The sequence below is a fragment of the Grammomys surdaster genome, unplaced genomic scaffold (genome assembly GCF_004785775.1).
Source record: "Grammomys surdaster isolate TR1022 unplaced genomic scaffold, NIH_TR_1.0 125156, whole genome shotgun sequence".
NCBI lineage: Eukaryota > Metazoa > Chordata > Mammalia > Rodentia > Muridae > Grammomys > Grammomys surdaster.
In genome coordinates, this window is record NW_021620050.1 from 727,872 (window position 1) to 742,739 (window position 14,868).

Here is a 14,868-nt window from a genome sequence, read left to right on the forward strand (position 1 = left end):
GAGAGAGAGAGAGAGAGAGAGAGAGAGAGAGAGAGAGAGAGAGAGAGAGAGAGAGAAGAGAGGTAGAGGAGTAGAGGCCGGCCATTACCACGTGGAGAGAGGGGGAAGGGAAGGGGAGGAAGGGAGAGGGAAGCCTGCAGGCACGGGGCCAAGGGAGCAAGAGAGGAGCAAGATAGCAAAGAGGGGGCAAGCAGCCCCTTTTATAGTGGGCAGGCCTACCTGGCTGTTGCCAGGTAACTGTGGGGAAGAGCATGCCTGGGTGTTGCCAGGTAACTGTGGAGGTGGAGTTTAGACAGAATACTAACACCTTGGACACATCACATTTCTTTTTTCTGTTTGTTGCATCTTATATGCCTGAATCATTTTGGGGGCGGGGCAGAGCCTTTAGTAATTAAAACAGTTAGGGCAGTGAAACCCAGTACAGCTGGTTTGGAACATGGGAGTTTCCCACTTCTCTTTTCTTTGGAAACTCCCTCCTAAGCCAAAATTAGAGGTTAGAAACTTGACAGCTCTATTGCCACACAGTGGATACAAAATGACACTGGTTCCAAGAGAAACTTCTCAGACCCTAATACATAAATGGGGAGGTACCCACAACAAAACAAAACAAAACAAAACAAAACAAAACAAAACAAAACAAAACAAAACAAAACAAAATGCTAACATAAGAATACTTGTTCACCATAATGGAATATAGTCCCCTTCTTCCCTCCCTCCCTCCCTGCTTTCTTCCCTCCCGCCCTTCCTCCCTCCCTCCCTCCCTCCCTCCCTCCCTTCCTCTTTCCTTTTTCCCCCTTTTATTTTTAAATAATTTTTTGAGACAGGATTGCCCCCTGTAGACCAGGCTGGCCTAGAACTTACAATGTAGCCCCAGGCTGGCCTAGAACTCACAATGTAACCCCAGGCTGGCTTTCAACCAGTGCCAAACTTCCTGCTCCAACTTCATGAATGCTAAGATAACATGCTGCCATAAGCCACCATCCCCAAAAGGGGTATAGTTTTTTTTTTAATTCAACATTAATTTTATAAGTATTTTTGATAGATTTTTTCATTGACCTATATAACTTCTGACCTTTTTTTCTATCGAAAAATTATTTTATGTGCATGTGTGTTTTGCCTGCATGTATATCTATGCACTACATGTGTGCAGTGCCCACGGAGAGTAAAAAGAGCATCAGGTTTCTAGGAACTGAAGTTACGGAAGGTTGTAAGCCATCATCTGGGTACTGGGAACTGAACAGGATCCTCTTCACGAGCAGTAAGTGCTCTTAACACTGAGCCATGTCTCCAGCCCCCATAGAACTTCTGATATTTTTACTGAAGTTGTTTGTTTATTTTTAAACCTGAATCCAATTTAAGGTGGTTCTACTTCAGTGATGTTCAAAGCACAACTCTCAGAAGACAGCAGTAGCATCAACCACAGCACTAACCAAAGCAAGATCTCAGAATTTGTTAGGAATGCAAATTCTCAGGACCCACCCCAGATCTACTTACTGAACACAGACACCAAGGGTTAGGTCCAAGCAATCTGATCTGGATTTTAATACCATCCTCCCCCACCCCAACACACACACCATGTATCTGACAGACACTAAAGTGTGAAACTGTTGTTTCTATTAAAAACTTCATTTTGTGTCAAAGCCAGATTTGACATGAGAGGGTTAACAGAGGCAGGTTGCAAAAGGGGGTATGTCATTGGCTATTGGGGTCATGCTGCTAGCAGATTTCCCCCCCCCCAAGTGACAGGTGATTTATGGGGTCAGTACTACTGACTGAATTAAGCTTAATTATCCGGGGCTAGCAAGAATGCCCAGCAAAATCACACACACACACACATACATATATGCATTTATGCATATATACACATATACATATATACACACATACACATATACATATATACATATATACACATATACACATATACACATATACACATATACATATATACATATATACATATATACATATATACATATATACATATTTGGTGGATGGGGCTGAGCCCCAAATGCCACACATATATATTTGGTGAATGGAGCAGAGTCGGAGACATCAACTCTTTCTTTTCTCTGTCAATTTTTACCTTCTTAGATAAAAGTTCTTTATAAAATTACTTCATAGATAAAATGTTACACAAAAGGCGTTGGTCACAGAAGGATGTTGATAAGTTCAAAGCAGTGTTTCATTCTATAGACACATTATATATTCAAAGCAACAGTTTCACATGGCCTTGCTTTATCATAGTGCATACCTATGGCTTCACCTTCAACCTGACTAGAAGGAATGTTTTTTCTTGATCACAAATTTGTTTCAGTCTTGTTTTCTTATCCTAGTGCAATTAGCCCGTGGCACATGAAGGTTTTCAGAGCTCTATTTGTAGCTTTATTCTATAGAGGGTTTGAAATTACTTGTATAAGTTTAGGAGTTTTATAAAATCATTATCAGGAATTATGAAATCATCAATTTATTTATTACAATATGAAAGTACATTTTCATATTGGCTCTGCAGGAAATTTGCTCAAGAGGGTGGGCTAATGCCCAGGAATCATTAGGCTTTGTAATAGTGACAGGAAAGGCATATTGACAGCAAGAAGCAATCCTGGAATCAAGTCTCTAGTGACCTTGCATCATAGAGCTCACCCATCGAAGACCATGCAAAATGCTGAGCCGTCTCCAGAAAACTCATTTGCATGTCTTAGTCTTTCCCAGATACCTTCTGAAAATATTGTTCATTAGGAATCTAAGGTCCAGACAGATATAAGTGGCTTCACCTAAGGTTAGTCATCTAAGTAGTAACTTCTAAGTTACTAAATGCTTATAAATGTGTTCATCAGTTATTTTAATTCTTTCTTTCTTTTTTGGAGACAAGGTTCTAATGTAGTCAAGGCTAGCCTCTAACTCACGATGTAGCTAAGGATTGCCTTGAACTCCTCATCTTGCCTTTATCTCCTGCCTGCTAGGATTGTAGGCATGGACCTCCTCACCCAGTTTGTTATTGAACAAACTACTGATATAACCCATTGATAATGTACTTAAAACTACATACTAGGAAACCCATTCTCTAATTTTCTATTATGTGGCTGCTGTAAATTTTAGAAGTAATCATCCTATATTAAATCATCACAAAAATCTTCTATCTCACCTTAATCTCATATATTGTTTCAGTTATAAATATATGGGATGCATATGTGTATGAAATTGTTTTCTAAAATTCATGTTAAACAAGAACTAGAAATTAAAATTTTGATTGGGTCATTTATAGAATGTCTTCCGAACTGTATTTTATCTTCCCAATTTTCAAAGCTATCCTGTGCTAAAGAGATTGTTTTCTGTTAAAAAGTTTAAAATTATTTAGGCAATGCATAGCTGAAATTTTACTACCATAAAAATCTACAACTCTACAATTCTAAGTGCTCAATGAGCTTGGAACCTGCACAAACTCATGTATCCATCACTCAAGACATGGCCCAGAAAATCTTACTGCCACAGAGAACTGTCTTTGTTTTCTGTCTTGGTTAGGGTTACTATTGCTGTGATAAACACCATGACCACAAGCAAACTGGAGAGGAGTGCGTTTACTGCCTTATACTTCCCCATCTCTGTCCATCGCTGAAGGAAGTCAGGGCAGGAACCTGAAGGCGGAAACTGAAGCTGATGCAGAGGCCATGGAGGAGTGCTGCTTACTGGCTTGCTCCCCATGGTGTACTCAGCCAGCTTTCCTTCCTTCCTTCCTTCCTTCCTTCCTTCCTTCCTTCCTTCCTTCCTTCCTTCCTTCCTCCCTTCCTTCCTCTTTTCCTTTCTTTTTTCATTAATTTATTCACTTTACATCCTGATGAGGACCCCCATCCCTCCTGTCCTTCCAGTTCCACCCTTACAAATCCTTCCCCCACCACCCCCTCCTTTTCTTCTCAGAGAAGGGGAAGACCCTCTTGGGTACCACCTACCTTGAGACATTAAGTAGTAGCACTGAGGCCCAACCCCGCAGTCCAGTTAGGGGAAGGGATCCAATGGCAGGCAACAGAGTCAGAGACAGTCTCCAATTGTTAGGGCACCCACATGATGACCAAGCTTCACATGCTACAGATGTGTAGGGGCCTAGGTCCAGCCCCTGCATGCTCTTTGGTTGGTCTCTGTGAGCCCCCGTGGGCCCAGGTTAATTGACTCTGCAGGTCTTCTTGTGATGTCCTTGAACCCTCATGCTAGGTCAACTCAATCCCCAACTCACCAGCCCAGGGATTGTACCACCCATAATGGGCTGGGCCCTCCCCCTTTGATCACTAAGAACATGCCCTAGAGCAGTGGTTCTCAACCTTCCTAATGCTGCAACCCTTAATACAGTTCCTCATGTTGTGCCGACCCCCCAACCATAAAATTATTTTATTGCTACTTCAGAACTGTAATTTTGCTACATAATGTTTACATTACGCAAATCATAATGTAAACATTGTGTTTTCTGATGGTCTTGGGTGATCCCTGCGAAAGAGTCATTTGACCCCCAAAGGGTCATAGCCCATGGTCTTGCCTATGGACAGATCTTATGAAGGCATTTTCTCAATTGAACATCCCTCCTCTCTCATAACTGTAGATTGTACCAAGTTGACATAAAACTAGCCAGCACATTTTCCTTTGAAATTAGTTTTTCACCCTCTCATCCTGAAATCATTTCTAACCTCTACCACAATAGATATATTTTTCCTATTTGTTTTTTTTTTTTTTACCTCAAATGATTGAAACGATTACATTTCACACGGAATGTTTTGTTCGTATATGGCTTTTCTCACTACCACATTTTTGAGATCCATGCATGAAGCACATATCATAGCCAGTTCTTATTCACTGCTGGATAGTGTTGCACAACTATGTAAGAACATGTTTATTCTACCTTGTTTAAGACAAGATCTCCATATGTAGCCCAGACTGGCCTAGAACTTGAAATGTAGATTCAAGCTCACAGAGATCTGCCTGTCTCTGCCTTCCAAGTGCTGGGATTAAAGGTATGTGCCACCAAAACTGGAATCCTACCTTGTTTTAAAGAAACGTTCTTTAAATCACAAAATGTTATATATTTATTGTAAAAAACTATAGAATCCAAATGATGGAAAATGAACATAAGTATCCATTTTATTCTCCAGATAGAACCATTATTATTAATTTGTATATCCTTATTTAAATCTTTGTTCATAAGTACTATACTATACTATATGTATATCATGCAAGTTACCAGCATTTCCCTTCAGTTTCAAGCTCTATGGCTTAGATCTAAGTAGAACCTGATGTGTTAAATTGATGCAGCCTTTGGCTTTACCTATGGCATCTATCTTAAATTTAAAGCTTAGGGCTGGAGAGATGACTCAACTACTTAGAATACTTGTTGGGTTTGCAGAGGACCTGGATTGAGCTCCTAGTACCCATATGGTGCTCATAAGCATTTGGAAGTGTTGTTCTGGGAAACCAGTTCCCTCTTCTGAACTCCTGGGGCAGCTGACACACTTGTAGTACATATACAAACATGCGGGCAAAACATTCATTCACGAACAATTTTTTAAATCTAAAAAAAAAAAATCAATGAAATAAAAATTAAATATTTAATTTTTAATTAATTAATTAATTTAATTAAAAATAATTAAAAATTAATTTAAAATTAAATATTTATTGGCCTAAATTCAAATGGTTCGTAGCATAGAATAAAATGTCTTCATCTAGTTCCATTTTGTTTTCTTCCTTGAAGGAGCTACTGTGACTACAAATTGTGATGAAGATGATGATAAGCTCATAAAATGTTAAACGTATTGTAATGTTTCTAATAAGTTCTATTTTAGCTTCAAGCTCTGTTATCCACACAGCTCGACCTTTTTTTTTTTTTTTACTATGATCAAGTTATTTTAAACACCAACGGTCATGTGAAGGCTGGTTCTGCTATGAAAGCTCACTATTGACTTTTCAGGGTAATTTTGGAGTGTTTTGTGTAGGAGGAAGTAGAGTACTCTCTGCCCATCCACCGGTCATAGTGAATTCAGAAACTCTGCCTTTAATAGATAGATAGTTGTAGGTTTCAAAGACTGATGCTCAGTTTCTTTTGACTTTCAAGCTCACATAAGTTAAGGATAAAAAGAAATGCAGCTGTTTTTACTTGGAATCCCATTTTACGGTATGGATTAGAGGATCAGAATCTGTGTCTTCAGATTAAATTATATACACAAAGTTATGCTGCATACAAATCTACAGGATTTTGTTTAGGTGATTAGAACAATCATGATATCCCCAGCCCCACAATTTTTGAATCTAAAAGTCATTAGTTAGGGACCCGAGTTCCTGCTCTGGAGGAAGCTCAAGAGGTTGCTGGGGTTACTGTTTCTCTTCTGGTGCTTGCCTCTAAAGCCAGGAAGTGAATTTCTTACTGGCAAAAGTTTGTGATACCTGCATCTCATTCAGTTGCTGCTCCAGGTTCTCTTATGTGCATGAAGTTCTATAGGAAAGGGTCGGGAGACTTAACTATATAGTAGTAAAACCAGGTACTAACTATGCCAGTGAATTTCCAGCCCTAATTCTGAAGTACTTGAATAGAAAGCACTTTCAAAGACGTGTTTGTTTCCCCTCTTCCATTTCCAAAAGAAGTTGTCGACCAGGACCTGAAAGAGAATTCGTGATAATCTCTCAGGAGGCCTGAAGCTTGACAAAGCCCATTTTCTTGCTATCTTTAACATCTTGATCATCAGATGCAGTCACCTGGTGTTTTCTGGACTCTCAGGTGCCTGTGCTGTACACTGTCCATTCCCCACTCACTACTTCATTAAAGGACAAAACACCTAGGCCTGCTATCCACACATCACCCGACACTGATAGAAACACTAGTCTCCTTTCTTATAATAACCTTAGGTTGGCCTCGGGAAAGCTCTTTCAACCTGCCTCCTCTACTTACCAGGTTCTCCCCAACCATCTCTGCAGCCTGTGGCTTCTGACCCTAGAGTCAAGAGTTAGGAAAGTAGGTTGGGCGGCGGCAGAAGGCGGTGGTGCAGCGGTACCTAGTGGCACCGCCAAGCCACATCCAGTGTACGTGGCACTGGCGGTTGACAGACAGGGAGTGGACTGGGTTTTCTCCTCCCTGGGAGGAGCCTCAAGGCATCCAGCAGAGGAGAGAGATTCCTTGAAAGGATCAGGGCGTGTACTTGGTGAGATCTTATCAGAGTAAAAGGCGTTGCCCTTATATCTCACTTTGCTTTTTCCACTCCGGGCAAAGTCCCCTTTGCCAGCTTAGCAGGAGAGACTGGATTAGGGGCGAGGCGAGGTACTCGCCAGCTCGCATGCGCGGAGCTGCAGCGGTCGGACTACAACTCCCAGAGGAGTCTTGGGGAGGCCGCCTACTCGGGCGCCATCTTGAAATCTGATGCTTCATCTCCCGGGCTTTGCGTCAGCTCTGAGCCGACACTACTGTCCCGGAGCCTAGCCTGCCCGCTCCGGAGGACGTAGAGGACAAGACGGCCTGCGGGAGAGACAGCTGTGGGGGCCCTGGCAGCGACCTCGCGCAGCTTGTGCCCTGTCACTCAGCATCCCCGTCGGTGTTGCGCCCGCGCCCGCCCCCTGCCCGAGGGGCGGGGTTGGTCTTGTGGTACCCAGAGCCTGCGCGCGCTGAGGTGTGCCCCTGCCCAGAGAGGACCTGGGACTGGGCCATGCCAGCTCCAGACCATCAAGGTGGGAAGAGGACCGCATCCCAGAGCCGGTGAGCAACCCGCAGCTGTGGCCGCTACAGAGAAGTTCCGCACCCTCCAGGAGTGAAGATGAAAGAGATTTGCAGGATCTGTGCCCGGGAGCTGTGTGGAAACCAGCGGCGTTGGATCTTCCATACCGCGTCCAAGCTCAACCTCCAGGTTCTGCTTTCGCACGTCCTAGGCAAAGATGTCTCTCGTGATGGGAAAGGCGAGTTTGCTTGCAGCAAGTGTGCTTTCATGCTCGATCGCATCTATCGATTCGATACTGTCATTGCCAGGATCGAAGCCCTTTCTCTTGAGCGCTTACAGAAGCTGCTTCTGGAAAAGGATCGCCTCAAGTTCTGCATTGCCAGTATGTATCGGAAGAATAACGATGACTCTGGCGAGGAGAACAAGGCGGGGAGTGGGACGGTAGACATTTCCGGCTTGCCAGATATGAGGTACGCTGCACTGCTCCAAGAAGATTTTGCCTATTCAGGGTTTGAATGTTGGGTAGAAAATGAGGATCAGATTAACGACTCACACAGCTGTCATGCTTCTGAAGGGCCCGGAAACCGACCCAGGAGATGCCGTGGTTGTGCAGCTTTGCGGGTTGCAGATTCCGACTATGAAGCCATTTGTAAGGTGCCTCGAAAAGTGGCCAGAAGTATTTCTTATGCCCCCTCTAGCAGGTGGTCTACCAGCATTTGCACTGAAGAACCAGCATTGTCAGAGGTTGGGCCACCAGACTTACCAAGCACAAAGGTACCCCCGGATGGAGAAAGCATGGAGGAAGGGACACCAGGTTCCTCTGTGGAATCTCTGGATGCTAGTGTCCAGGCTAGTCCTCCACAACAGAAAGATGAGGAAACGGAGAGAAGTGCGAAAGAACTTGTAAAATGTGACTACTGTTCTGATGAACAGGCTCCACAGCATTTGTGTAACCACAGACTGGAGCTAGCTCTTAGCATGATTAAAGGTCTTGATTATAAGCCCATTCAGAGTCCCAGAGGGAGCAAGCTTCCTATTCCAGTGAAATCCATCCTACCTGGAGCCAAGCCTGGCCATATCATGACAAATGGAGTTAGTTCCAGTTTCCTTAACAGGCCTTTGAAACCCCTTTACAGGACACCTGTGAGTTATCCTTGGGAGATTTCAGACCTACAGGAGCTGTGGGATGATCTCTGTGATGAGTATTTGCCGATCGGGTTCCAGGTATACACAATGGCTACCTATAGTGCCTTTCTGATGAGCTATCTACAGATTTCCCATGGTTTGTTTAGCTCCAGGATAATAGTGCTCTAGGTTTGAAAAAAATTAACTGTTGAGCCTATTTTGGCTATACTTTTTGCTTGTGGTCAGTTTAACAGTTCCTATTGTCAGAATTATATGTAACAAAAGATGAAGATTCTTTTTCTGCAGAAAGAAGACATTTGTCTCACTTTTGGCACCAGAAGCCATCCCCCACACCACCCCTTGATTTTTGCTGGGTTTTGTTTTTAGATTTGTGGATGATATTCTTCCACTGTCTTTCTGTAAGAGAGTTAGGTTCCTGGCAAGTTCTCCCTGGAGCTCTAAGCTTTTCATCCCCCAGATGCCTCAAAATGGTTAGCACATAGAGTGAAACCTGTCATCAGGAAAGCATTAGAAAGAACGTCTGGGCAGTGTTTGCTATAATTAAAGGTCACCTGCGAGCGAATGGTGACTTGTGCATGGAAGACACTTAGGGATTCAAATGCTGTCACCTGTAGAGTTAAGCTGAAACTGCACAGGCAGCTTTTCTACTGAGCCCACTGGAAGATACTTGTTATTAAGGAAGGATTCACTCACCCTACTCTTGACTTTCTCAATGACTGCAGAATGGCAGTCGAACTCAATTTAAGCTATTCATGTCCACCCAACTGATTTCACAGCGCCCTTTTAAATTCAGCTATTTACAGGGACCTGGCAGATGCTCCTCCATCTCTATAGCAACAGTAAACGCTAGATTCAGTTAACTTTGTTAAATATCCTGGCACATTCATTCTGTAGAGGTACCACTCACTGCTAAGGTGGACAATCTAGAAGTCACTAAGGAAGCTTAGTCCTCAGTCAACGGGGGCTCAGAAACTTACAATCTGCTAATGAATGAAGTTGAGATTCCAATTAAATGAGATTTTTGAGGCATATGTAGGCTGCATGTAAACTTTGTATACCAATAAGAACTTTAACAGAAAGTGCAAGAAATGTTTTTTAAAGTTTATATAAAATTATCAGAAATAGCACATATGAAAGTGTTATTAAAAAGAAAAAAAATAAGTACTTTCATTTGTGTGAAATGTTAAGCATTATATATACCCAGCACTTGGGTACTTCTTTTTTTCAATGGATCCCCACTGCTATGTTTGGCTCAAACAGACATAGATACTACAAATTGAACACTCATAGAGATACCAATTTAATATCTAAAACTAGGCTGGTTACGATGGGGAACTAAGATATTTTCGCCTCTCAACCATGGCCAATACTGCAGCAAGTTGAAGACCTGAAGATTCCACAGACAAGATTTTGTTTACTCCATATTTAATTGAAAAACTATCTTTTGGTATTTTGCCTGGACTCAGCCAGTTTTGGAGTTGGGAAGAATTTTCAAGAACACCCCTCATTAAGAATTTTGGAAAGTTTGTTTAAATAAGAGCCTTGCTGAGCCAAAGTTCCCTCACTAGTTTCAGCCAAGACCTTTTAATTCTGTACATTTAATTACATTGCCTGAAGCACATAACCTTAACTTATTTTAAACCAAGAAACCGCTTTCTGTATCCAAGGATTCCAGGAGGATTTTAGGGGTTTCCATAAAGAAAACTGAATAAGTATGCAAACTATGGTAATTGTACCCTCAGATCAAGTCCCTTTGTTACAGTAACAGTGAATGTTAGAGCTTTAATCTGTCGTCACATGACTTCATTCTTTACTGTGTGAAGTATAAGACACTGGGAGGTAAGAGAAAATGGCACTGAGCGTCAAGAAAGAGTTTTATTTACTATGTTTTCTCCAATAACTAAAGATGCAAGGGAAAATAGTTACACTCAGTTCAAAGTGTTTGTAAACAAAATACCTATTTTGTTCTGGTCTTAATCTAATTGATTAAGTCCAATTGATTTTTAATCTCCTTAAGGGCTATTATGGTGTTTGGTAAAACCACAGCCAGGTGGGACAAGGGCAGACCAGCTTTTATCAGTTTTTCTGAGCACATGGATGAAGAATATTAAATGCAGGTCTGAGCACATAAACGAAGAATAATAAATGCAGGGTTTGGGTAGTTTTCTTTTTAGTTGGTAGAATCAAGAGTCTCAAAAGCAAAAATTCTCCTACAATAGGAAGGAAACCTGGCAGACCTTTCTGTTAGTCATTTTGATTCTTTTGTTTAATCTTCCACTTAACCCTTTGTATGTGTATTAGCTACCAGCCTGAAGATTCTTCCTAAGAGCTTTGCTTTCCTTCCAACCCTACACCCACTTCTTCCTTATATTAAGCTAAATAGCAACAGTATATTTGTCTTGCTTACTGATATATGCAAATCACTTATTTGCCTTCTGTGGACTTTACACCTGGAAGACCCAAGCTTCTCAGATTATCTGTGTGAAGGTTTGAGGTCTTGTTCTGGGTAGTAATTTCCTTCTTTATTGTCCTGCCCTGAGGTAGAAAAGCTATGATGGGGGTTGTGGTCCCTTAGTAAACAGCAGTTCACAAAGAACTCTGAGCTACCAGGCTCCTTTGTATCTAAATTTAAAGAGCACACTTTTGCTTCAACCCTTACAAGGTCAAGGTCTGCTTTGTGGGGACTATGGTGAATTTGTCCCACTTAATACCCCAGTTGTTTATTTAGGCAGATCAGATCCTTTAGAAAATGTAGACATTAGATAATAGTCATAGACTGGGCCTTTAATTTTATGCTAGCTGATGGTTCTTGTTTGTCTCTGATGATTAACAGCAGGATAGGAAATGATAGCAGTTTGTGATCTGTGACTCACTATTGTGAGGGTAAGAACATGCCAGGAAAATGCCGTTGATCCAGAGGTAAAACCTGCTCTTTAGCCTCCTGCAGCCCTGGGCCCGGGCTCTGCTCTCCTTTTCAGACTGATCAAGCATGCATACCAACTCTGACTTGAAAATGATTAATCTGAAAGGACATTGTGCTTAGGTCATGGTCTTAGAAGCCAAGCATCTGAGAGTGACCCTGATGCTACTAAACTAAGGACCACTGACCTCCGGCTCTGTAAATTGTCCGAGGTCCAAGCTTATGTGCTTGGTACTTTACAAGAACTTAGTGGGCATTCCTGACCCAGAGGAACTTAATAAGGGCCCTTTGGGTGTCTCTGAAAAGGCATTTTCTCTGCAATAAAAGAACATATTATGAAGAAAGGCGAAATGAAGACTTTTTTAAAGTAAGTCATTTACAGAATCTGAAGTTTCTTGTGACTCATGCTGAGCTAGTTTACATGAGACGCAGATTCCTTGCCTGTGGCATTCTTTGGCTTTGAAGCTGCCACTTATATGCCCTTGTGTTTATGTATACATAAGTAGAGAAATGACGTATATATGAATATAAACATGTCTGTATATATACACATACACAAGTAAATGATCTTGCTTCTAAGACTGCTGTTGAAGTATTAGAACATTGAAGTAGGATTCAGGCCTGGTTTAATTTGGTTTTGTTTTTATTGGTCTTAGTCATTAAGCACAAGCCTTTGATCCCTAAAATGTTCCTAACATTATGGGGAGCCCTGGGTTTATGGGAATAAAAGCTGCATCACTAACTGCAATTTAGTTTTCCCTGGGTAATTCTTGACTTTTTTTGTGACTTGAATAGCTTAATCTACCTTTTATAGTTTTCCATTTCCTTGTATAGTAAGTGGAATCAGGGTGGCTGGCTAGTTTGTTGCTCCCTTCAGAGCTCTGTGGTCTCTGATTTAAAGTGGATAAATAGCACTGTCTTCCTGCCATTTTAATGTTGAAACTGTTTCCTGATACCCAGCACTAGAGATTAGGGACTAAGCCTTCGGTTTTGTGCATGCTAGCCACGCCTTACAGCTTGGCTCTATCTCTAGGCCTGGAGTTGTGTCTTCAATTGTGCTTGCTGTGGGTGAGATTTCAAATTTGTAGCATAACATTACTGAAGAGTGATTTTACACCAAGGAAACCAAAAGCCAGGTCTTATAGATGCTGCTTTTCCATTGAATCACTGATGATTTTATTCGTCCATTAGAATTGTATCTATTTCAGTCATCTCTTATGGTATGTGTGTGACATAATCCACATTGCTTCGGGGGAGACTTCTTGTATTCACCACAACAAATATCTCAAGTATTTCTGGGAGTCGCCCTCCTTGCTTCTCCTGCCTCCAGTTGTCTGGAGCAACAGCACGTTACCTGTACGAGACCCATCCACTTATCTCTTCCACTGCTATCTTTATAATCCAGCACCTTTCACCTGCTTTCTGGTTGATCTCTCTTCTGCTGGGTAACTGTCCATCACCATTGAGCAGCTGCAGTGAGCTTCTAAAAACTTAAATATGTTTGCTCTTCTGTTAGAAAACACTGCAGTCAGGGCTGGGGACATAACTGCACTGGGTTCGATACCCAGCAGCACCAAAACCAAAATGTAAGTACATAAAACACTGTAGACAAGTTTTATCCAGTTTGGATGAATGCAGCTCGATTATCCTTGCTGTTCAGAAGGTAAAGACCTGGGCTGTGCCTCCCTTCACACTGGACCCCATTACCCTCCCCTTTGCCCAGTGTGTTCTAATTAGGCTCACCACCAGCTTGTGTCTCCTGCTTTCACAGTCAAAATGTGGCTAGTCTGAGTTGAAATGTGCTCTGAGTATAAAATAGACCTCAAATTTCAAATACTGAAAAATCTTATTTTTATATTGACCACATTTGTAATGTTTTAGAAATATTTGCATAGACAAATTGTCAAAACTAAGTTTACTTTTTTTTTAATTTACTTTTATTCAGTGAAGCTCTGAGAAAATGAAAACTGACACAGGTGGCTCCCAGTGGTTTTCTCCTGGGGTGTGCCCTTCTAGATATATATGTCTTTCCTTTCCCAGGCTCACTTTTCATCAGCCTGCCTGGCTTGGTTTCTGTTTCTTTTAGAATAACTGACTACTTCCCCTTCAGATGTCCATTCAGATACTATCTCGGGAGGAAAGCTCTCTCTAGTTGATATAAAGTCTCAGGAGGAAGGCTCTTTCTACTCAATATAAAGTAACAGTCACCAATTCACTGCATGGTTTCCTGTGCATGGTTTCCTGTGTTACTACATAGGACTTGCCAAGCCAGCAGTCCACTCCATCTTTCCATATTTACCTTGTAGCCACCAAACCCAAGCTCTGAAGAATCTTCAAGAGAAGGCACTTTGTCCTATACAGTACTCCTTTCTCCAACATAATATCTGCTACTTAGTGCTCGGCACATCTGTGTGGGGGGAGTAGATGAAGTTGACCGTGCTATAGTGATAAACAAGAGGCATAGCCAGGGTAAATGGGCCCACTTCACTCCCATTTCTTGTCAAAGCACATTGATGCTGTCAGAAGTCTCCGTGCTTTTGTGAGTCATTCCATCAACCTTCAGAACTCTGCAGATCGGTTCCATTTCCTGTCATTTGTTTATGTTTGAGACTATGTCTCAATACCTCTTTAATCATCTAACCTTTTAATTTTAAGATTGTGTTTTATCAATTCATTTAGCAGGGATAAAATAGCCTTTTAATGAGCTGTTCAGAAATAGCTATGGGCTTATAAAGGTAATAAAACATCCTTGTTTGTACCTGCTTTTCTTGAATCATTGCACCCTTTTAATTCTTAGCAATGATTCAAGCTGGGTGCAATAATGCAGGCTTGTAATCTTAGAGTTGAGAAACTGAAGCAGGATTCTGGGGTTTGAAGCCAGACCTGGATTATTAGACCCTGTCTCAAAACAACCCCCCCCAAAAAATAGTTTTTCAGTGTGAATTGTCAATTATAAGATTACATTGCTTATAAAAGTAACAAAGTCGATATTTTGTATCCATTAACCTTACCCATTCCTCTGGTTTGTGTAGAACATTTTTCCTCACTCATCCTAGCCAGTGTCAAAGCTCTCATCCTTTGCAGATCTAAATAAATTTCATCTCTGCCAAGAGCCTTTTTTTA

General features: G+C 41.6%; 1 protein-coding gene across 13 annotated transcripts in view; it reads left to right on the forward strand.

The window, feature by feature from the left end:
- The window catches only part of LOC114637052 (myomegalin), a 166,011-nt gene that overhangs the window by 81,734 nt on the left and 69,409 nt on the right, over nt 1-14,868 (forward strand). For 6 of the 13 annotated variants that reach the window (XM_028785183.1, XM_028785185.1, XM_028785186.1 and 3 more), the window contains exon 1: nt 7,779-8,903. The exons of 5 other annotated variants lie outside the window; for them this stretch is intronic. In XM_028785183.1, coding sequence (XP_028641016.1) covers nt 7,779-8,903 — 1,125 coding nt within the window. Of the gene's footprint in view, nt 1-7,601; nt 8,904-14,868 lie in introns of those variants that run through there. 2 more of the 13 variants (XM_028785180.1, XM_028785187.1) reach the window with 2 other exon arrangements.